Source organism: Semicossyphus pulcher, unplaced genomic scaffold, assembly GCF_022749685.1.
Source record: "Semicossyphus pulcher isolate SPU_LCO1_2020_fin unplaced genomic scaffold, fSemPul1.0.p SCAF_9, whole genome shotgun sequence".
Lineage (NCBI taxonomy): Eukaryota > Metazoa > Chordata > Actinopteri > Labriformes > Labridae > Semicossyphus > Semicossyphus pulcher.
The window spans coordinates 30,397,149-30,422,562 of record NW_027211770.1 but is presented as its reverse complement, the minus strand read 5'-3'; the positions used below and the strand labels follow the sequence as shown (position 1 = coordinate 30,422,562).

Sequence of the window (25,414 nt, the reverse complement as noted above, 5' to 3'; positions counted from 1 at the left end):
AAGCCTTTTACTGCTACATCTGTAAATAAGAGAGAGAACAGGAAGTTGTATCACCCAATCACTGCTGGGTGAAACCTCGATGATCTACAGCGTCTGCTTGGATCCTTACATTCTTGAGGAGTCCACTACCAGAGCTGGACACGGTTTACTAGATCTTTGTCTGGTGTCTGGTGGTAATTTCCCACCATGTTTCCCGTACCTCTCACTCATGGAATGCTGTGGCTGCTGGGTTGCCGATCAGAGCCGAACAGTCATGAGGATGTTTGCTGCATACGTCATCTTCGATTAGCTGTCCCATAATGACTTAGTCAGTTTACATTATAAGCATTTAGCGGTCGTTTTTTACCCGGAGTGATTTGCATTGTGGTCAGCGGGAAGACGTGCCTTAGTTTCAAGATAACAACCATGAGAAGTAGCTAATAGTGAAAGTTCAGAGGTCAAGGCTGTATCATCAGGACTATATGCCTCTGACTAGGGGAGGATTGCATACAGTGTGGGAAAAAGGAAACATATTTTTCAGAAAGCATGATATGGAAGGGTTGGTATGATAAACCTTTGCGGTGCATTTCCCTGACTAGACTGGAGATGTTGTTGAATTTATTGCCAGCATGCATTTTTTATCCAAAAGGTCTTTGTTGGGTTACTTTGACTTTTAGAGCAGCAGGATTGTATGTTGATTGAGGCTAAATCCAAACAAGCATTTCAGCACTGTTTTAGAACTAATCTTTGTCCATACGAACATGCATGAAAACGCATTTAAAATTAACACTGGTACACCCTAACTTTGTGCTTTCCATGGTAAAAACGAACTGGATCTCTCCCTGAAAACAGCAATGCTCCATATAGGAAACATAGACAACAAGGCAAGCGGTGACTGTAATTAGTTAATCATGATGAATTTGTCGTCTGGAAAAGGGTCACATGGTGGGGATTTTACGATTCAGGGATTGGGTCTTATGTTTCTACCCATACACACTAAAAACCGAGCTGGGTGTTTCTAAACTGGAACCTGGTCAGCACATCCCCCATTTTAAAACACAGGGGTAGTTTGATGCAAGAGGTTATTGTAGCCAAAGCAATGTGTTTTAAAACAGAAGAAGTGTGGATGTACCCTAAGAAACCCTGTGGTCATTTAAGCATCAACCTTGTTGAAGTGTTCAAAAGCAGAACAGTTGATGAAGGACATCTCCATGACCTCTAACCTCTCTGTGGAACAGTAGGAGAGAGACGAGGATTTCTCTAACAGGAAACAGTAAAGAATGTCTTATATTTAAGATTTACTCAACTATTATGTCCACCTGAGAAACTCGAGCGGGGCTAGAGAGTTCTATTCAGTGTAGAAGGGGACTCCTCTACCAAGAGCATACTGCAGCAGCACCTAATGATTTCCAGGCTGATCAGTGAAACATAGCGTAACATCTGTAACATCTGTCCACTTGTTGCTAAATAAACCATTCTGTGCAGTCCAGCTCATCAACGAACCACATTCCCAAATGGTTTCATTCCCTAATGGTTTCAGCTAATTCTGCACGGAAGCAATTGCGTGCAAAGTGATGTGGATTCCCCCGACTGTCTAAATCCCGTATCAACTTAAAATTTCCCCAAATGTGACGTCAAAGGAATATTTCCAAACAGGTTGTTTTGTCTGCTTTTCCAGCCAGTCCTTGAATGGAAGTCACATGTCTGATGACTAAAACAAGATGGGAAAACCTTCAGGCATTGTCAATCATTTGATTCACACATTTACGCAATTCGGCCACAACTGTTTGGTGTTTTGGGAAATCCGGGAGTCTGTTTTTTTTTGTTGGATCTAAGAACAGCTGTGTAAGACATCATTACAGTTGGACCTACTTGGAGCTGAATTATATGTAAATGTCAAAGAACAGTTTAGCTTTCCGTAGCTTATCGAGCATTATGCGTTGATGTTGTCCTCAGTAGAGAAACAACAGCTTCAGAAGCAAAGGAGGAAGTAGCGTGACATTAAAGTACCACAAACCTCTCAGGTGGTTGGACTACATGGTTTGATGAACAAAGCATCTGAATACCTCACATCCTGCCAACGGTACACATTGGTTTCCTGTTCCGATGATTGAGATCTTTCTCTCATTTTTAACCAAGTAGATTTAGTTGTTGGCCAATCAGAAAATGCTCTCTTCTACAATAGTAATGATCCTTTACCATCCCTGTTATATGGTGGTTAATCTTTTGGCTAAGGTTTTGGACCTCCGGAACTTTGTTGTCGCCCCATTTCGCCGACATTTTTTGAACACTGTAGGTTTGATACTTTCTTTGCCTGTCCCATTGTTCAGGCTCACCCAATTACACAAATGCAAATTTGGCTTTATTACTGCCATATGTGCCTAATTAATTAATTAGTTTGACATTAATTAGTACATCAGACATTTCATTTGCGTTGAATAAAATAACTTTATGTTAAGCTCCGTGAAGAAGCCAATATAGGTTTAAAAAAAGGAAAGGTAATAGCCTCGTCAGTCCAAATTCGCGCATGTCAAATTGCTGTTTAGGTCATTTTGTCATTTTGTGGCGGGGCTTCACTGAACAGAACTGCTCCGCTGCTTGTGCAAAGTTGAAGCCACCCAACCCATCGGGACAACCTATTAAACTTTTTCCTCAGTGAGGCGGCTTCTCAGGGCTGTTTTTATCCGGTTCTGGAGCGAGAATCCAGGCACTGCAGCCACACTCGACACGAGAATTGTGCTGGGAATCTTTGCCAGCTTTGCCCAGTCGGAGTAGGTTTCCCCAAAGTCCCGGATGATAGTTTCACAGGCTGTGTGGAATTTCAACCCACCGTAGCATCATTGGCACTGCATCTGGCTGAGTACCGAGATACAAATGATGGGTCGCACTGTGCTGTCGACCGTCTCCGCCTGTCCATCTCTCTATGTTTTAACAGTGGAGGCAAAGTCTGTATAAGTTTATATTTAAGTTCTTATGGCAACACGTCTTTAATAAACACAATATAATTACTATTATTACTTTTTAAATTGTTTATTTATTTGGCATATTTTCCCACTGGATCTTTTGGCCGTTGATATCTTTACCTGCCGGACAACTACACGTGATAACGGTGAAAAACCAGTGGATACCGGCTGACATAAACCCTGTCGCCACCCTGTTCTGTCTTCCTCTTTTACACAGAATGGTGCAATATAGGCTAGAAATTTTGGCCTTGAGCAGGTGCTGTTTTTAAGGTGCTGCTGTACAACAATGCCATCCCAACAATACAGGCCCCAGTTCAGAAGATACTGGTATTGATCATTTGGAAGTTATGTTAATGAGAAGAAGAGAGAGAGAAATGAACTCAACATCTGATCTCTAAATATATTTGCTTTGCTGTTCTTGTTAATTTGTCGTTCTCTTATTACATTACAGACGATGAGTGACCGGCCGTTCATCCAGAAACTCTTTCGCCCTCTTTCACCTGAAGGCAACATGCACACACTTGGAGACCTGTTAAAAGAGATGTACCCAACGGCTTTACCAAATGAAGGTAGGTCTACACACACAAAGCGGAGGAGTGTGAAAGTGCACCCACACCTTCAAGTCTGAATCATGCCAAGCACTACAGGTATTTATCAGAAGGAGGTACAGTGACAGACACTTTGGTTTACTCATCTAAAAAAAAGAAAGCGCTGTGATTTACTAGAAATGAGAGAAGAAAAGACAAACAGGTTTATTTTATTTACACAGACACGCGTGGCATGTCAGAGATCCTGAATCTAAGATAACACACCCACTGAGGGAGCAAGGGGGGGGAGGAGGGGGGGAGAGATAAACAGGTTGGTCGAAAATGTCTAACCAATCAAGTTAGCTTTTCTTTCCGTACGCAAATGCACTTTAATAGATTTTGGTGACGTGGCAGAATCAGTTGAAGGAATTTAACTTTAGACATCATCATAAAACAAAATGTTCATGAGCAAAAAGGGGCAACATGCAAGCCATTAAATCCCACAACATGCAATCATATCAGCAAATTATTGGCAAACTCATCACAACCTGTAAACACTTGACGAAACTTTTAATGTACATATGGACGGCAGGCTCTGCATATAAGCTGTGTGTGCACTTGTGGCATGCATTTGCAGCTGTGGCGGAGGTGTTGTGATAATGAAAGAAGACATGGGAGGAGAGAGGGAAGCTAAGCAGCAGTCTAAACAGTCAGTGTCTGCAGAGGAGCAGAGAGGAAGCAGATAAGGAGACAATAGAGCGTTAGGACAGAGGACCCGCAGGAGACTCACCTGCACAGAGGAGACGGAGCCATTAACAACCCCCCTTCACCCTCCCTTTAATCTGTCTGTCTGCTGCCCTTCCACCTCACATTCACTCTCATTTTGTCAACATCACTGTTCAGACTGTGCAGAACTTACACTGCATGTCAGATAACCCATTGTTTTTCTAAGAAGCCAAAAAGTCCTTAGGAACATCGCAAATCACTGAAATGCCTTTATTTTATCACACTGCAGTGGCATGTTGCCAAACCTGTGTCCCAATCCTTTTACAACCCACGTTAGTATACAGTATGTGGGCCTAATTTCCCAGTGTACTTCTCTTGCACTTATACAAGTAATGCTTTACTTTGTTGTACTAGTAAGAAGCGGCCTAGCTCCAGAATGAATCTAACAAATAGATGAATAAGATAAAGAAAACAATAGCATAGAAAAGAATATGGCAAGTTGATAAAACAAAAAATATAATTGTCATATTTTTTTCTCTATTGTAAGTATTTTCATCCTTAATGGTTTGCAGCAGAGTAGGACTACTCCTTCCAGCATGTTATATTAAAGCTCCAGTGAGGAACTTTCTGTTTGTGTTGCTTTTGGCGCCCCCTGTGGAGAAAGCCGTACCTCTTATCTCTTTGCTGATTTTGTCCTGTACATGCTTAAAGAAGCAGTTCGCCCCTGGAAAAAGCCACTGTCAGTCAAAGCTGGCGTTCTCTGTAATCGATAGATGTAGTAACCTTCTACATTCCTACAACACCCAGCATGCATTGCGCCCCTCCCTCTGAAAGGAACGGCCCAGCGAGAGATGCTGGAGTGAAATACTACCGCTTTTACTGCAGGCGATGGCTCAGAGCGGTACAGTATCCGAAATATGAGGACAATATATCGGTGCATTGTCTAAAAAAACTTCAGGACTTCAGACTACACTTCAAACCTGAAGGTTTTGAACGAGACTCAGTTATAAATGTGGAATGTCTGAGAGGGAACAAGGAGAGCAGGCAGCGTTTGAAGGCACCTCACGGAACAAATGATTACCTTTACGGTGTTTGGTTTTTTCAACTACTGCACTGCAGATATCAGAGGCGGGCGTACTAGATTTAGAAAGTGTAGTTTAGTGAGCTCCCTGGCCTCACTAGATGACACGTTTTACGTAGTCTGGCGGAGGTTTTCCAGGGCCTGTTGGAGAAGCGGATAGCGTCGTCCAAAGGCACAGAACGAAAGTGGATTTTCTTCCTACCATAATGGCATTAGCTCCTCATAATAGCATGATAGCACTGAGGTTGAAAATCGGCGAATTGGCCCTTTAAGTGGTGGTTCTCATCCTGCTTTCTTTAACACATTTTTTCCATGGATAATGTAAACAAAGGCGTGAAAGGCGCCAGCGATTTCAGGCATTAAAAATAACTGTTTAGAAATAAACAATCTTGTCGCTGAAGGTCTGGTTTGCTTTTGGAGGTCATATAGAGACATCAGAATTAATTTCAGTCTGTTTCATAACCAGCTAAAAACTCCTCACAGGAGCCTTAAAGCAGATCCAAATGCATGTTGAAATAAAGAACTTTAAATGCTGCCAACTTAAGTTTGGACTGGGACATATAAATGGCTTCCCAACTCCCTGTAACCAAATCAAGATAAATGAGACGAATTACAGCTTGTAAACCATCTGACACAAACAAGACTCAACTTCTTAACAAAAATAAAATGATCTTATAAATCATCAATGGTTGGTGATTACTGATTATAAATGAGTCCTATAATTAGTGTCTGCACTAGCTAAAACTGTTGTTTTGGCTTGATGTCGGCAGATTAAATAACTTCAATATGATGCATTAAGTGAATGCTGATGTTGTGATATTTATAGACCAGGCTTTCAGTTAAATGGAACGTTCTTCCTGTAGGAAATATCAGATTCCATCCTTTGTAGTAGTCTCTGCCATGTTTACAGTCTTTAGTTGGTACATTTGAAACCAGCCAAGTACATGTCTTTGTTTTTGGCTTTGGGCTGAATGAATTACAAGCATCAGCAAACATCCTAAAACAAGGCAGATGTTATTGATCAGAGATGTTTGTGAAGGGTTCTTTTTCTGACAGTCAAACACTCCATTCCAGTTGTTTTACATTCGTCTTCTTGGCATTGTGCTTTTTGCCAAATTCCAAAGTTTGCTCAGAATTTGCGTGACTGTGAGGTGGAGACTGGGATATCCTCTTACTGCCTCTTCCTCTTTCTTCTTCCTTTCTTCATCTATAGTTTCCCTGATCTAAGACTTTGTTTCCTCTTTGATCCCCTATCTCAGGTGTAGTCTTCAACATCTCCCCTGTCTGCCGTAGATGTCTTTCATGTCTTTGACGTTAAATCTCTTCTTTTCTCTTCTCTCCTCCCTCCCAAAAGGAGTCTGCCAGCCTGCCTGGCTGATCAAGGTGAAAGTGGCCCTTTTGTCTTTTGTCGTTTGTTTGGTTTCCACTTCTTCCTCGGCTTGTAGATGAGTCGACTGATAGCCGGAGATTATGGCGGTGTGTTTGGATTAGAGAGACCGGGACGTGTGTTCAGGGACTTGGGCGGGGCGGTGGTGTTTTGAGTTGTGGCGGGGGGGTTTGCTGGTAGTATTGTTAAAGAGTTCAGAGGACTTTTTTTTCTCTTTATGCTGCCGGGACCCTCCATATAACAGGAAAGAAAATCTGGGGTGCTTCACCTTCCTGTGATCTTTCAAACATCAAATAAAGTTTTTTATACAACCCTCCCCTCTGTTATGTCTGAGGGAGGATTTGGTGTTGACCCCAGTGGGACCCAGAAACCAGTTGCAGCAAACAAATAGGGGTGGCTTGAATTAGAAGGACCAAAGAAGGGGATTCCCAATTCGGTCTCCAGCAATGGACGAAACGTCTGTTTTGCCGCGAGGCTGTTGTTCCCCACACGCTGCGGAAAAGAAACTCAAAACAAGATGTTACTGTAACCAGTGGTCAACTGTGACGTCTTTTGGATCTGTTCTGTTGTTTTAGCCAGGTGTGTTATTGAGCAACATTTCTGGCAGGGATCCGGCTTGGTCTTGCTGCTCAAAACACAGCACAAACGATGATGCTACCCACACATGACACACGTGCGATGACAGACGTTTCTCGTAAGCAGAGCGTTTTTGTTTTCTTTTTAGGTTTTATCGAAGGTGAGCGCAATCTTGAAAACCCCCGCATTGAATATCGTCTGTGAATGATCAGAGGAAACCCCCCAACCCATCTTACCCATCCCCCTTCAGCCCCACCCCGGCCCACTCCCTCTGCTTCGTGTGACATATCCACACAAGCATACCTTCAGCATCCCTTCACTCCTCCTCCCACGCCCCCCCATCTCACTCACATCTGTGGTACAGCCCACTCACTATTGGCAGGCTTCCCCGTAAGCGCTGCATCAGGAGCAAGTACAGCTTGTGCTGATCAAACAGGTTGGCTCACTTCTGAGGCTGCAGGGGGAAGCGTAGGTTTCAGTGGCTGTTTTGATACAGCAGATCGTGGGTTATGGTTCATATGCGCAGGCGTGTGAGATGTGTACCAGACAGGGGAATTCAAGAATGGCTCAAAAGCCTGCTTGATAACTACTGTTGACTAAAATGTGGTCGGCAAAGATCTTTTGCTTTCTAACTCTATCTGCAGAACTCCATGTGGCCTGGGTAAAGGCTGCAAAGGTAACTTAAACAATATAGTAGTTTTTCTTTATCTACAGCTGATGCTGTATCTGGAGACATATGTATTAATATCTATAAAAGAGGATCTTCACTGTAGAAAGCTTTAAATAAAAGTTTGAATAAAAGTTTGCGTGCATGAGATTTTCCAGTAATAAAGTTGGTTGGGTTAGGGCGTGCTAAATGTCACATCCACTCACAGTGGGCGTGACGAATGATACTTTATACCACCCAGCTGTTGCAAAACAATAAGCTCATTTTACAACAGAAAATTTGCCTTCATAAATCTTTACTTCCCTCCAGGATTTGTTTCTTATTCTTAATCTAATAGAACTGGAGACGGAATATTGTTTGCATATTTGGTTTGTGTTTAACATCATCGATTGCAAATGGGGATATCTATGACTTTAACATCAGGATTTAAAGTCTCCCCATTTTTCCAACTATTGTCTTTTTTTATTCACTTCAGCACCGCAGCCTTTACAAGTCTCATATTTTACCTGTGACTCATGTTTCAATGCCTTTCTTTGTCATCTGTGTTGTGAAAGTACGCGAAAGTAAAAGTGAACAACCTGGTCATATTTAGCTAAAATCCCAGTGCACCGTGGTGTCTCAGACGGCAGCAGAGCAGGTAATTCAAAGTGGGTTAGCAGACTTCATGAACAATCAGCACCAGAGCAGAGAGCGCTGGAGCAGCCAGCAGACTGGATTGTTCTGCCCCGTGCTGTCCGGTGCCACGCTGCAACCCAATTTCTTTAACCAACCTCCACTTCAATCACAGGCAACTTCGTGGTTTGGTGTTCATTTTGAGTCTCTGTTAAGGGTACCGTCTGCAACATCGCAACATCTGCAACATGTGCCAATTTGTTAGAAATTGCCCAACCCTAGATGATTGGAAAACCATTCAATTTGAAGATGTCACCTTGGGCACTACTTGATTTATCAAAGGAAATAGTCAGTAGATCGATAAACGCATTTCCTGCTCTCACAGTTCTGCATGTCAGTCGGCCTTCCTGCCTGTCAGTCATTCTGTAAGTAGCCAGTTGTTATTTTAGTCCACCAGTCAGCCAGAATGTCTGTCAGTCAGTCTGACCAGCTGCCAGCCGTGCAGTCAGCCTGTGTGTTTGGCTGTAAGAAGCGCACAGCCCTGTGGTCTTCCTAAATAGTGGTTGGCCTCGCTCGGCTGACAGAACATGTCTTCTTGGCCAGCGGTCGTGTTCTACTCAACCACAGGCTGTTTGTGTGTTGGCGGACAAATCAGCCCATTTTTTATTCAAACTGTGGCTGTGACTTTGCAGGCCAAGAAAGCTATTAATAATGTGATTGTGGTTGATAAAGGGTAAAATGGAAGTGCTTGTCTTTCCAGAACATTCGCTGTCTGTTTGATTTAATCAGAATGCGCCGCTGGGTGTGTGTTTAACGTTGTCAGTGTTTTCCAACAAGCAGCTTTCACAGTATTTCCCCGTACATAGACTCTACTTTGCAAGTCCAGGTGGATAAAATCTCAACGCCCAATTATCATTTCTTAATGCAAACAGACCCTTGGACCTTCAAAATAAAAGTGTGCAATCACAGGCCGGATAGGTAAAGAGAGAGGGGCTGGAGGGTGCTGATCATAAGACAGCCAAGCAGGGCTGTCGGGATCATGCCTTTCACCATCACACTGTCTGAAGCAGGTTTTGTTGTTAGACCAAGTGAGATAAGTTTGAGCTTTACACACTCACAATTAATGTTGAAATATCATCCAAGAGTTGAAGGTCTTGATTCTACTGTTCTGTATATATCACACAGAGACCAAGTACCTTAACACCCTGCTGGGGTCTCACTGAGAGGCAATACTGGCTCTACCATTGGTAGAAATGGCTTTGGCCTGCCTGTGATTTGTTGCTGTGTATTTTAATGTGACCGCTCCAAATGTTCCTTAAATCAGCATCTCTCTCTGCATGTCATGACCGGCCCAATCCAGATGTGAACCATTGAAAACCTCCTGAATGTGATCAAGAGGAAGATGGACGGTCACAAGCCATCAAACAAAGACGAGCTGCTCCGAGAGCGGCCTAACGTCACCCAGCAGCTCTGTGACAGACTGGAGGAGAGCATGCAGAGATGCATGAGAGCTGAGATTATAAACCAGGTTATTGATCTGTGAACTCTTCCTGAGTTAAAACATTCTGTTGTTTAAACATGAACATCAAATTGTTTTCTTTTCATTATTCGAGCTCTGAAAAACATCTTTTCTGCATCTTTTGGTTTTCTTAACCAGTCGTCATTTTATGACTTGGCCCACCCATCAGGCACTGGGACCGACCTTCGGACCACCCACTACCACAAGTCAATTCTCGAAATTGCTAAACACTGAATTATGTCATGAAATACATTTGATAGCACTATGCACAGTAATAATGTGACTTAACCCCTGGTATATCTTGGGAAAGCTCACTGCCAAATTCTTTTTAACCCTTTAAACAACAGACTGATTCTTTAACGAGCAGCAGTCTTTGAACCCTTGTAACCTTTAGAACAGAACTATGAAGCTGATCTAGCACAGATACTGAAAATGTGTCTGGCATGTAAACACTGTTGGTTGTTGTTCCGGGTGTTAATGGGCAGCGTTGGGACACTTAATGAATCACAGAACAGAGCGTTAGTCACTCTGGGAAAGAACCTTTGTTAAATTATTTTTATCCTGCGTGACATTCCTCACTATTTGATCCTTTTCACAAGAAAAATCTGCTGACCGTTGTTTTCGCCTGCACTTCTGGGTCGATCTTTGGGGGAATTCTTTACTTCTACCTTTACTGTAATCACAGTTCAGTTTTTTCCACAAGAGCTAAAAACAAAAATAGATATTTTAAACTGTCAAACTTCTGCCTGACAGGTCATTTGCCTCTCATCTCGAAGGAGCCACAGCTGCAACTTTGAGTAAAACTAGCAGTATGTGTGTTAAACTTCACAACTCTAACAGGATGCTGTAGTCTGTGTAGGAGCCTTTTATGTTTATATTGGCCTGAAAACTTTGTGGCGATAATTTAATGGAACAGATTGTGAATATTAAGGGCAAAGGTGACAGGAGATGGCAGGCACAGATAGAGGGACAGCAGACCAAGAACAGAGCAACACACCACAACTCGGGCTGCAACTGACAACTGTCATCGATTATTAAAACGATGAATCGACTAATCGGATAATGAATTGCACACTTACTCAGTTGTGGCCTGTTTAGCTCTCAGCTTTAAATGTAGTTGGAGGTTCTTTTAAGCATGTGCTGACTAACAATGAAGACAATACATATGAGATCTTCATTCAAAAATATGTCTTTAATAAACTTTGCAGCTTATTCGGCTCCTCCTGATACAAAAGAGACAAAAAAATTCAATTTTATTTTCAACGACAAAGTGCTGATTTAAAAAATACATTAAATCAAGACCACAAGTCCAACGCGTCTTCTCTTCAAACGCTCGCACATTACCGACGTGCTCCTGTGAGAAACAAGGTCCGCTTTACGAATCCTGCAGGCAATGCTTTTCTTTGCAGCGTTGACGCTGAAATGCTCCCAGACTTTACAAGTCTCAGGACGTGTTGCTGATGCATCGGCCACCGCCATTCTGCTGTTTTGTTTACCTGTGGCTTCCCGGTCGTTGTTTTTCATGTGCAACTCTCAGCAGAGACGGTAAGGATGCGAGACGGCTCACCCCTCAGCAAACTCAGCTCCAGAAAACGATGTTACGTACGCGCACAACATGAAAAACACGTATTGACGTAACTGACTAATCAACAATTAAATACGTTGGCAACTAATTTTACTGACAATATCAACTAATCGTTGCATCTCTAATAGAGATAGACCGATATGTTTTTTTCAGGGCCGATACCGATACTGATTATTAGTAGTCAAGGAGGCCGATAACCGATATTTGGAGCCGATATTCATTTCAAAAATTTTGAATAATACAAACTCCAACACTGAACTTTGTTTAAATGCCTTTAGGCAGGGAGTTCCCAGGGTCAGCAGCATCTCTTATAAAGTTAACTGAAAATTTAAATATATAAATAAATAACTTCCTGAAGTTTTATAAAGTAAATAAAACAAAGTTAAATAACATTTGCAAAGAATGAACTATTATCGGCCGTCGGATAAAAAAAAAAAAAAAAGGCAGATGCCGATATGCGTCAAAATGCCAAATATCGGCGCCGATAATCGGCCCGGCCGGCTCACGAGACGTGCGAACTTACACAATAAATAAAAAACTAAACAACTGCAAAACCTGAAGGTGTTAATCAGGCATAATTCCCTCTCTGCACCCCATTATGTTAATTTAATAGCAATTTCTACGTGTTCATCACCTGCATTATTAAGTTTAGGTCATTTTTGTGAAGAACACACACACACTATGACCCCCAACCTTTTTAATAATTCTACAAAGCTTACAACAGAAAAGACTTTTACTCTTTTACTTTACCAGATGCTGTAAAGTTTCGAATGTTTCTTTCTTAGACACCACAAAAGCATCATCTGTCCTCCATGTTTATGTGTAAGAAACTTTTTTCTCTAGTGTCTTAAATTTGGGGCTTAACAAGTCTCAGCTGGTCTGATCCGTCACAACCAGTAAGCATGTGTTTATAGCAGGAATTCATTCAATTCTGATGACGACGACCAAAATACGATAAACCAGCTGCTGCAACTCAAACTGACCCGTTTCTCACACATCCCCTAATTATTAATGTGTGTGGGTGTTTGAGACTCCACGTGTGATTTACTGTAGGTGCTGGCTAACGTTTTCATCTACAGTAATGTGTGTTTGAGTGGGTTATGAGTGTGTGTGTGTGTACGTGTGTGTGTGTGTGTGTGTATGTGTGTGTGTGTGTGTTGGGGGGGGCGTGGCACATTGTGAATTTCCCCATTTCTCATAATGAGACTAAAAGACTACACCAACTCCACCCACATCTGCCTGACTGTTACCAGGCAAAACGGGGGCTAAAGGTTAAAGATGGTTAAGAAACACCACCCAGTAAAATGTGCGTGCTTGTGTGTGTGTGTGTGTGTGTGTGTGTGTGTGTAGGAGAGAATGAGAGAAAGTGTGTTCTCATTTTTACTGTGATTCAGGCGGGATCACACCTTTTACTTTCTGAACTAAAATGAACACTTTCTTAAGATTTCACTCAGGTTGCACATCTCTGTGGTGTGATTGCATCACCTTTTTACGTTTTTAAAGCAGCTTTTTCTGCCAATATTACAGGCAAAAGCCAAATAAATACTATATTTATATACTATTTTAACATCTGTTTAAAGTTGGACGGCGAATGGTTGGTAGTAAAACATTTTGTAGTTGTAGATAAACAAAAAATAAACAAGTAACAGCTCATTAAGGTTCTTAATTTTTAGCTGTAACCAAGTTTTCCAGGTTAATAAATTGATTAATTTTAATGAGACGTATCAGTTTACACATTAAACATATAAACACGGGACGATTTGAGGAAGAGCTGAGGTAAAAGAATAGTGAGGATGTCGGAGAGCTGCGGCTCATGCAGCTGCAGATTTTCACTCCAAGAAAATGTATAAAAGAAAATATCAGAAATATTTTATTTATTCCCCCGGGGGCGTTACAGTTGCTCTGACACAGAGAGAAGCATAGAGAAATATAGGACATATAAATAGAAGTAAGAAACATGTCAAGTTTGTACAATATATATACAATAATTAGAAATAAAGATAAAATATAAAAATGCTGAGAATTGGGCTCGATGGTGATTTAAATATCACAATTAAATATAGTTGCCAGATTAAGTAGGAGCAACTGTAACAGGCTGCACGTGCAGTCGGCGCATGCTCACTGTGGTAATAATAAGTTTTATTCTTTACATTTTTCTTTACATTTACATGAAGCACCTCTTAACTGATGCGGTTTAGCGTCGGCCACCTTTAAGTACTTTCCTATGCTTTCTCATTAACAGTCACCTCCTCCTACTTTATTTGTTATCTTCAGTGGAGAGGAAGTCGCACCAGTGCAGTGAATTTGAGCTGGTTTCTTTTAAAGCTTGTGGCTCAGTGGTTTTACTGCAGCAAGCCAGCGGTGAAACGAAGAACCTTACCTCGCCTCCAAAGAGTTTTTAACTCCTTACATAGATGTTAGTTTAAAATAAAAATGTAGCAGATTAAATTAATAATAACGACAGATTTGTATTTCTTTTTTTTATATAATCAACAATAAAGCCTCCTGCCAGCCGTTGCATGAACAAAACTTTTTTTTTTCACACATTTATAATGTTTTGAATCAAAAAATGTTTAAACCTTTTTTAAATGAATGGATCTTTTTACCTTTTACCTGCACCACCCATGTTACAACCCACACAGTCACGTTTATTTCTCATAAAGAAACAGAGAGTCGTCTTTTTTTCTGCATAAATCTCGACACCCTGCTCTCACCAATCCTCCACTTGAGTTTAAGTCACTCCTGCACTTCAGTTTATTTTTTAATCCCCCTGCAGAAATCAATCCATGCTTTCTCTTGTAGTTGTTTCTGGGAGCTCACTCCGCAGCAGTTAATTAAAATATAAATTAAGATTTATATTCTGATTTTATTTGGGAATCTAACAGCCGCCAATTCGTGACAAAATGTACTTTAAAAACAATTAGTAGAAGTAGTAAATTAGCAGTAAGCGCTTAATGTTTGTATTTCAACAGCCACCATCAGAGGCAGTCCACTTCTTACAGCCGCCTCTGTCTTCAATGTCTCATCAGTAATTTTCACATGAAAACCTTTGCTGCTCTTTGTTTCCCGGCATCAGTTTCTCGCACGTTGCTGTTTGCCAGCCAGTGAGCAGGTGTAGGGTGGAGCCGCCTCTCAGACCGTCAGTTAGCGCTCTGTCTCAACCGTCCTCCTGATATTACGTGGAGCCAAAATGTCATTTACTGGTTGGTGCATGAGAACCGACCTGTCTGTCTGTCTGTCTGTCTGTCTGTCTGTGCGTGTGTGCGTGTGTGTGTGTGTGAGAGGTCAAGAGTGATAGAAGATAAAAGGTTGATCGCCCGTCTTTCTCACGCACCAAACATCCTGATTGTGTAAAGACATTTCACAATCAGCCAGAAGCTGTGTCACTAATAAAACAAAATATTTTAAAACATTCAAAATAAAATATTTCAAATTAAAAGCATGACCTATACTCTTTTATGAATGTTTAATCTTTATACAGCTGCGGTTTTCATGTTAACTAACATTAAAATGTAGTTTCTGTTTTACATCTCAGTAAAACATTCGTCACCTTCCGGCGCGTTCTTTGCAGCACTGCAAAAATATTTGTCTTGAAAAGTATATCAGGCTTGAGATTCACTTCTTGTTTGTCTTTTAACAGGTGAGCTTTTTGTAGTGAAGCCAAAGTTAAATGTAAACAGGTAAAATCACATCGTCAGTGTTTGGTTAAACGGAGATATTTACCTTTGAAACATATTAAACCAAACGTCACCTGAACAAATTTACAATTTAAAAAGACAAGCAAGAAATGCCTAAATGCATGCAGACTAAATTAAATTGCAAAGACATTGTTCAGTAATTTACTGCTACAAGTATAAAATAATTAATGTGAAGCTCATTAATATAAAAATGTTAAAAACTTCCAGGGGTTCTTTAATCTTTTCTGGCCTTTAACTTGCATTTAATGTAATCCAGCGCAGCGATTCAGGAGCTGTCAACCTTTTATGTAAATTTGAACACAAGAAATGTGTAAATTTGTATGTAATTCTCAAGAGCATCTGAGGGTAGCAATATCTGTACATGCACCGACTATTTATAAGCCATCAACCTGCCAGGGACTACAGATGTAAATTAGCCTGTATGGCTTAATCTATAAATATACCCAAACACAAACTATGAAGGAAATACATAAAAAGCTGAAATAATATGTATTTAAATATGTTTAACAATTATCAGAGTGCGTCTTAGTCCTGAAAAAGTTGGTAAATGTTTGAATTTCATCATCTTATTTCAAAGCCTTGCTGCTGATTACAGTTACAAGTAGCATTTTGTTGTTTAAAGGTAAAAACATGGCCTAAACATGTTGTGGTAGCTCCTTCTCCTTGGGCTAGATTAAACCAACAATTGTTCGGGTCGCTGATTTAACACGGAAGCCACAAAGGCAAATACATCTGAAATACCATTTGGCTACTTCTGCATTTCAGAATAGCCCTACCGCAAAATTCACAAAGTTTTCCGACTTGCAAGAGAGAGATAGAAAAAAAGAATGGCTGCAGAAACTGCTCCTTACCATTCCTCAGTAGGGGTGAAGCACCGACGAGACTGGATCCTACATTTCCCATAATGCAACACATTCTGCCCTGTCTTTCATTTGACTCCTCCTGCCTTGTAAATGCTCGTGTCTTTCTGAATTCCCCACCCGTTTGTGACATAATCTTAATGTTTAAAAAAATGCATCAATACAAACCTGTAGCTGAAACTCTTGCTGACTGTCACGACATTATTCCTAGTCTTGTCAATGCAAATCACACAACCCCGGAAGGAGCCAAGTGGCTGCTCTTAACGGACGATTTGTGGTCATGGCCTTTCGGCGGTGGGTGGGGTCAATCACTCACACACAGTATGAAACTACAAACTGTCAGAGTGAAAGTTAAAGATTGAAATCCTGTCGACAACAAACTCAAAAGCAATCAACTGTCACTCTCCTCTCCTTCATAACTGAACACTCTCGCATACTTTCACTCGCTCAGCCACCACACCGGTGGTACCACTCTACTGTCTGATGTGGTCTCTCTCACCTCATGTAACCAAATCCTCCATTTCTACCTCTCTACATCCTTTTTCTGACCTGCTGTCTCCTTTCCTAAATTAATACATTATCTTCCTTTCCACCTTTTTTCCCTCTTTTCTACCGACATTCACTTTACATACTTTTTATTCGTATTTCCTCTTCTCTCTTTTCATTTCCTCTTTCTTTGTAATCGTCTCCTCATTTTACTTCCTCTCATTACCGCCTCTCCATTCCACTCTTTCTGTGTATTTCCTCCGTCTCACCACCTCTTTTTAATGACGTTTCTTTCCTTGATCCTTTCCTCTCTCTCATTTGCTTTTTTATTCCTACTTTTTCAATAAAAAAACACGTTTTGAAGTTACAAAGTGCTTCAAACTAAAGCTGAGCGAAACGTTACAAATATAGGCAAGGCTAGGCAAGGCAAGCTTATAAAGCACCATTCATACATAGAGGATTCAAAGTGCTTTACACAGTTTAAAACAGCATTATAACAGGCATAAAATACAGAATACAAAACGTAGTAAAATATAAAGTCTGGTCAGAACAATGCAACAGTATATGCTAGTTTTTTGGGGAATTCCCAGAATTACTTTCTCCTGTGTCCCAGACTCCTTTATTTCTCAACACATGTAATGCTGTAAATATTGACCAGTACTCGCACAACGGTGTTACAAATGTCTAAGTTAGTTCCCTGAACTTTAATGGTCAGTTATAATCTTCCTTAGTTTTCAGAATTCCGAGATTTCTTTTTCTCTTAGGGCCCAGACAATGACTGTATATATAGATGGACGACGCGTCTCCATCTGCTCCCATTGTACGAAAGTGATGTCAAAATAGCCCCTGTGATAGGCGCTACCATCTTACGATGGTGAAGTCATTTGAAGCCAGAGTGTGTGCAGTAGAATTTGGCGGGTGGCGCCTCTTCCGCTAACCAAAACGCACACTTAACTTACCGAAAAAAACAGCAAGGATCGCGCTCGCTGCCGTGTTTAACAGCAGAACAGCTTCTCTGTGTTGGTCTGAGGTTAACGTTCACAGGTATGGAAACTTCAGTGACTGTAGTGATTGTTTTTGTTACATTTCCTCTCGCCGTTCGCCGGAACTGATCAGCTGCAGGAGCCGAATTTGTCAACAGAGCTGTCAATCATCATTTTGACAGCATCAAATAACTAATTAAAATTAAACCTGTCATAAAAATGAACACTTGGACATAACTGAGCATGATAAGAACTAACTATAATGACAGAAACCATGTTTGAGAAAAATGTGTTTGATGTGTATTTTGATTTTATAGTTTGACTCATGTCCCATCTGTTAACATGGAGGGGGCGGGCTTTATGAGCTATACTGCAGCCAGTCAGCAGGGGGCGATAGAGAGGGTTTGGCTTCACTTTAAGGGAGCTGTCATGTCGTCCATCTTTTTATACAGTCTATGGTACCAGACAATGGAGTTCCAGACTCCTACTAACGTAATATATACCAAAAAATGAGATTGGAGAAACATAAAAAAAAAGACTCTGTCATGGTTGACCTGTAAGATGGACATTTGTCCCTCATGTTGGCTGATGACTTAAAAATGGAGGAACGTATAGTTGTATTTATTTGTATTCAGCCCTAAAACCAACACAAAACATAGTTAAACTGTTTAAAGAAGTTTTAAGAATTAAATGAATTGTCGTCCTCCTTTCTTTCTCTCTCCCAATGCAGGTGAGCAGAAGCGTTTCCAGGTGGTGATCCACGGTATCGAGCCGCTGCTGGAGACTCCTCTGCAGTGGCTCAGCGAGCACCTCAGCCACCCTGACAACTTCCTGCACATCTGCATCATCCCCGCCCCCACTGATTGAGGCCACTCGCCCACCTCACTGTCACCATACCAACGATAAACCAACCAGCGGACCCACCAGCCGGCTGGATAACTGGATCCTCTGGTAGCAATTAATGGTGGGAATTAAGACTCTTGACGAGGAATCTTGTTGATAAAGATGAAGAAAAGATGTGAAGGAGGTACTTAACGAACCTCCCTTTCCATCTTGTTGTCTATTTATATTTCTACTCCTCCTAACAGGACTAATACTCCTCTTTACCGCCTCTGCTCCTATAACAAAAGACATTTCTTCAAGTGAAAAGGTCGTTAAATGTGAAGAGGATCTTTCCCTTTTCTACTCTACTATCTTAAATCTCTTCCTTCTCCTCTCCAAACAAACAAACATCTCGACGTGAGGAGAGGAGGTGACAAGATTCCTCTTTTTTCCATCCTGCCATACAACTTTCTCCAAGACAAAGACTGTCCTGTTGACAGGGAAGCGGGATCTTTTGGGATTCAAAGAGGGGCGTATCCAGTCCTGCTGAAGTTGCCTTAGTTAACACGTTCATACGTTTTCATTGTCTGGACACTCTGAGTTTACATCACAGCCTGCAAACATCATCCTCATCTCTAAAAACTCTGCAGGAGCTTGGTTTGTTTTTGATTTAACAGGAGGATTTTCAGTCGCTTGCGTTAACATTTTGCTTTATTTGACAGTGAAAGAAGCTGGAAGCAGAAGCATATGAGCCTTTTTGTTGTTGTTTTTACGAGCACACAGCTATGTTTCATCCTCTGGTACTGTATAACTTTAAAGCTAAATTCTAGTATTCTTTAACGTGAGCCCTACTTTTATGTATTTTGGCGTCTAAATGCATTCGCTTCAATGAAATCCTTTGGGGCAATTGCACATGTTGAAAGTACGTCCACTAAAAGTTCTTGTTTTTGCCACAGACAGGCCAGGATTGTTATTCTAAGTGTCCGACAGCATTACAGAAAGAAGACTTTTGTTAACAAGAGAGATGCTTTTATTAAAACCACCTCTCTTGAAAGCCACCAAACCCCATTGACTAAAGCAGTGATTTTACCTCGTAGAACGCAGGCCTTCCTCGTCTACAGCCACCTCGATCTTTTTGTTATTGTGTGTTACACAAATATTGTGTTGGATACAAGCCGACCATTTAAACCAACAAAGTCACAAAATAACACACACAAATTAACCGATCACATCAGCAGCAGACCGGCTGCTCTGAGGTAAAATTGTAGTTTTATCAATGGAGTCTGGTGGCTTAGAATAGAGTGATGTCATGGCTGTTTCTGTTTTTAAAAATAGGGCCCAGGTTTAAAAAACACCAGAATTCTTCTTTAAATTTCAGCATAAACCCAAAAACAGTTTAACTTTCCATTTTCATACAACTTATTTTCACGGTTAAAATACACCAGATTCATTCTTTAATGGTTATACGCTCCTCTTGTGGGCCATGGGTTAAATAGATGAAAAAATTAGTCGATGGTGAAGCTGAAAAACGAGGCTGCACTTTGTTCTTAACAGGGAAAGTTTTAGGATTTTCATTTTGTTCATGCGCCACAGGTAAGAGCTCCGCACACGTTTTCAATAGCAGGTGTGAAATCTCTCCTCCGTCAATCCAGCTCAGTTTAGCCGTTTTACTGTCTGTTTTCGTCCCATTTGGCTCGAGCCTCTTCGCCTGCTGCCAAGCTTAAATGAGCATCTGGTTTTGTTTCATTTTAAGAACTCCGCTTCGATAATGAGACAGCATCGAGTCTGCAGGCTGTCTGTGGGGCCCACACTCGTCCCTCTTTATGCTTTTATTGTCAAATATTAATTTGTAGACAGAAACAAAACCGGACTTTTGCCAGAACACTAACTTTAGTCGTCCACAGCAGGTCGCTTTGCTTGAAGCTTATACCATCATTAATCAGTTCGTATTGTGTATCAGCATTGTGTCTTCTTTTTTTACATCTGTTCATACTGATATAAAATGACACGTGAATAATTCAGCTGTTATCCTGAATGACTTTAAATAAAGGTGATTTGATTTAAATATGTAATTGTCAGAGAATATAGTTATTGATTTGTTGAGACGAAAAGCTGCACACTTTGTACATAAAATCATCGACTGATTGAACTCGATGAAGCTCCTATAATTAAAGTCCTGGGATGAATTAAGCTTTGGTACGGAAGCCCTAAGAGGACATGCATCCATACAGTCTCTGTTGTCCCATCATAATATGATAACTTCCTGTTTTCTCGAGATCCCCTCTTATTTTTCTCGTTATCTCGGGATAACAAAGCTTTTTTTCTCTTGAGGACATGATCTTTTTCTGGCGAGTTCTCGAGAAAACAACCAGAAATTACTCGTTATCATTACCAATAGAGGATATCCTGGGCCAAGACTTCCTCTTTGTGCCCTGGTCATTGTTTACAGTCTGACTAGGACCTTCAGAATTCATGTGGAATAGATAGAGGATGCTACAACCAGTTTGTATCTGTAGTTATGGCACGTGTCTGTTTATAGAGATTATTAAAACGCTTAATTATTATCTGATCATCCTCCTGTCCGTCCTGGGGTTGCATTTTGGCCAATGCTTCCTGCATTTTATGCTCTGCAAACGGAGTGTTTTCTGCATGCAGCCAAAGCCCAATATCACTTGATTAGACAAATACTACCTGGACTGAAAATGAGAACCTGAACACTCCTCACAAGATGGGTAGAATTGGGTAGGGACATGTTACTGAATTGTCCCTACCAATGATTTTGTCCAAATGACCCTTGTTGGAGGAGTTGTTTATATGAGACAGCCATCACTCTGTCTGTCACTGTAAACAAAGACTCTACAGTTCACTGAAATGATGCAGCTCAGCAGCAGGTCTCATCAAATGACCAGTTTTTCACCGCATGCACGCTGTCCATATGCATGCACACTCTCTCTCCCTCCCTGGGTGAGCGCAGTTTGTTTAAATATTATGAATAATAATATGAATTAGTATCGCTGCCCTAACGTCGTCGGTTGCAGCATGACATTTGAAATTGAAACACCTCATCATCAAAGCATGCGGAATCAAAAGTAAGTCCTGCAGCGAGACGCGTCACTTTGAGAAGAGAACAGAGAAAGAAACAGAGATCAGAGTTTTCTTCAGAATTTCTTATGTTCAGTCTCAAGCAGGGATGAAGCAATGATCACCTGATAGTAGTTATTTGTACAATGAAAACTACGCCCATGACTCCTTACGCCAAAATCTTGTCCCTTGCCAACAGATTCTTTAGAAAGCAGAGAGATTAGAGACGGAGTATCACACTGGTATTTCACTGGAACTGTTTGAAGTAAAAACATCCTCCCTGCCCTGTTTTCCTATTATTCTGTTGTCACATTCCTCCCTGGTACAGAGGACGGTGTGAATCTGTTTGGGGAAAGTGTCTGATTAGTTCCTGTTTGTACGACAGAGACAGGATGAAGTCCCCCCTCTCTCCCCTCCTGTGGTGCTTCAGCATCTTTTCACTTTATCCATGTCATAAAGAACATCTCTGTTTAATGTGTTTTACTGCTGACACTCGCCCTCCCTCTCCCTCTTCATCTCTCCTGGTTAATTATCTGTTGGCATTCCACGCGCTGCTAATGAGACCACTAAACTGTCCTGTCAGACAGGCCTCGGGGCTGCTCTGTCACCGCGCATGTGTGTGTGTGTGTTTTGTCTCGTGAGCAAGCTCGACTTCGCGGAAATACACTGTGCAGCGTGAGTGTGTGATTTGTGTGTGTGCATAATTACAGACATCATTTATAGCCCCCCGCAGGTGCGTGTGTGTGTGTGTGTGTGTGTGTGTGTGTGTGTGTGTGTGTGTGTGTGTGAAAACATGTATTGGAATTCTGCCTGTCTTCACACACACACACATTTCTTGTCGCACTGCCAGTGTGCTAATTCAAAGTGTGTGTGCTGTGTGAGTGATGTCACACATCATGTCATCAAGTCAGGCTTCCTCACCGCTGATGCTGCCGCCGAGCATGATGGGACGGCGGGGTTTATGGTGTTGAGTCAGGGCCCGGGGCCCGGGGCTCGGCGTGGGGTACAGTGTGTGTGTGTTTATTTGTGTGTGTGTGTGTACGTGTTTGTATACACACTGCAGCTCTAGACGCAGTGATGAAGAGAGTCTGTCTCACTCCGTCATCTCGCTGACACACGCGCTTTTATGGGATTTCCCGAGCTGGCGTCCGACTCCTCTACTGTACAGCACAGAGGAGAGAGAGAGAGAGAGAGAGAGAGAGATACTCGGTGAGGTGTTTGGATGGAATGAACTGAAGGTAAATTGTGAGCAGGGCAGCATGTCCAACCTTTTTTTCTTCTCCCTGAATTTGACTTGAAACATCATCTTTTATATTTTTTTTCTTTAAAACACAAAATCAGTTTTCAGCCAAATAAAGTGAAAAACAAATTAACCTGATTGCAAGTTTACTTTAGTTTAATCGAACATGGCTGCAGAGATCCTCCAACATAAACAAAACTTCCCTAATCAGTCCCTCCAGGGTTTCGCAGGCTTCTTCTGTGATTATTGCGACCTTGAATGTCTGATTTCACACCAGGTTTTTGAAAAAGTTTTTTCGGGCTGTTTTCGAGTGTAACACGTTACATCTCCACTGTGAGCCACTAGGACAAATGCCCCAGTGTAGCTGAGCGAGCTGTTTGTCTTATGGCATCACCTCCAGGTCAAGATACCAAAATAAACGTGTAAAACTTGAATGAAACTAAAGGAACTTGCCTGTTGTGTGCCTATTTCAACACTATCCATCTGCCCAAAGAAGAATCTAGACATTATCTATTACATTTAAGCTGCTCTACGTGTTACTGTGACTGCTACGTCTAAAACCAACAGTAAACGATACTCTCCGATGTTTATAGACCATTGCAGACCTATATTTGGTGATGTACACGTTGACGTCCGTGAGGTTGACTGCTCAAATGTAAAAGTTGCAGAGATTAGGCAACACTGCAAGGTTGCAAAAGGTTGCAGGGATTGGCTGAATTACAACTTCCTGGAGAGACTGCTTAATATCTAGAATAACCTGGTTGCATTCCTCCACCAACCAGAGAAGCTCCCGTTAATATCCATCAACCAGTGATGTTTAGAGAATATGACATCAGGACTGAACTCCTTTCTTTAGCTGCATCCCGGTCATCAAACTTTTTATGTTCTCCTAACACCTGACAAAGACATATTCTCCGGGAGTGACGGCCTTCTTTTCGGGCTTTCCCGTCTCGGACTTCTGGCCAAGAATTTATTTCCCCGTGCGCTGCATCGTTTACAGTCTGACTGGAAGCGAGAATAAATAGTTCAGATACGACGTCTAAGAACAGATTGTTAGCTTAACTTGCAGGCAGATGTCTGTTTATAGAGATCAATTAAAAAGCTAAATCGTCATCTGATGACCACCGGAGGGACTCAGGATGTCATTACGGTGGATTCCATTCCTGCTTCTGCTCTCCTCATGGACTGTTTTTCCTGCATGCAACCACAGCCTGCTGATACCTGATTGGACAAGAGTACTCAGACTGGGGGCGCTGGTTAAGCTCAGCGGGCGGAGCAGGCATCCTTGATGCAGCAGCCCAGTCGGCTCTTTGCTGCGGTTCATCCCCCACTCTCTTCTCCCAGTACTTCCTGTCTCTCTTCATCTGTTCTATCAATAAAGGCAAAAATGCTCGAAAAAGTACCTTAAAAAAAGAATACAACTCGGACTACAAACGAACCTCTGACACCAGAATCTGATCTAATCCCACGTCTTCAGATTTATACTTTCAGATATTTAGAGGTTCTCCAAGAAGTTGAAGCCACTCGCTGTAAACACGTTAGCTTGTTAACTGGTTGCATGAATATTAAACTCAGGCCTGTTGTTATTGTTATTGTATTGTTGTTTTCTGTAAGCTGAGCATTAATATAGAGCTGTGAACAACTGGGAGCCAATCAGAAACGAGGATTGACCTGGACTTCAGGGCAGTTGTCTAAGAAATAAAGTTCTGTAACAGTCTGGTCCTTTAACATTAATAAATCTAGTGTAGCACAAAGTTTTAAAGACCGAGTGGAAGTGAATGTAAGAATGTAATTAGTAACAGGAAGTTTTCATCAACAGCTTGTTTGTGTTTCCATAACAACTGCAAACGCTCGCTGCTTTTTCCAATTACAGACAGAACTTTACCGGACAGCTGATTTCCAGCAGATTCCGCGAAATCATTCTCTGTCACACACACACACACACACACACACACACACACACACACACACACGCTTTTACCATCAGCTCAGACCGCAAACTATGCCCTCCAACTCTCCCCAGTCCCCTACTGTCCCGCCTGATTCTGCGAAACCACAGACTCACAAACACACACCTCCGTCTGCTCCTCGGGGGGCCGCGGCGCTCGGCTGTGTATCAGAGCTCAGATCAAGAAGATCAACAGATGAGAGCGATTAGTGATGAAGAGGAAGTCATGAGTCTGAAGCCACGCACACACACAGAAACACACACGTTACACAATGCGGACTGCGACAAAATGACAGTGTACTGTCAGAGAGTGTTCCTGCTGAGTTAAACAATCAGAGGAGGACGACACAAACTGCAGGCTGGAGGACGAACGAGAGAATTAATGAAAAACAAAACAAGCTGAGAACCAGAGAGAGGAGAAATTAGTGTTAATGAGTGTGCGGTCGCTCAGTTAACTCCACATCTTTGTCTAGACGCGCTTGTTTACGTGTAATTTAACACACAAAACACACATTTATAGATCCACAAAACCTCTAGGCCTCTTAAGTACGTCTTTAAAACATACTTATACACTAAAAATTTGATTTGGTACCCTAATCTTCTCTTTTCCAATTTCCTCAGAGTGGAAAACAAAATACTTCCCATAATTACAGACTTCTTTCTTTAGTTCTCTT

The 25,414-nt window shown here is 41.6% G+C and overlaps 1 protein-coding gene across 1 annotated transcript in view; it reads left to right on the top strand.

The window, feature by feature from the left end:
• The window catches only part of atg5 (ATG5 autophagy related 5 homolog (S. cerevisiae)), a 37,726-nt gene extending 17,200 nt beyond the window's left edge, over positions 1–20,526 (top strand). The window contains exons 7-8 of the mRNA XM_069655947.1: positions 3,394–3,511; positions 18,380–20,526. Of these exons, the coding sequence (XP_069512048.1) occupies positions 3,394–3,511; positions 18,380–18,516 (255 nt within the window). The 3' untranslated portion in view covers positions 18,517–20,526. The remainder of the gene's footprint in view (positions 1–3,393; positions 3,512–18,379) is intronic.
• Positions 20,527–25,414: the final 4,888 nt, after the last annotated feature.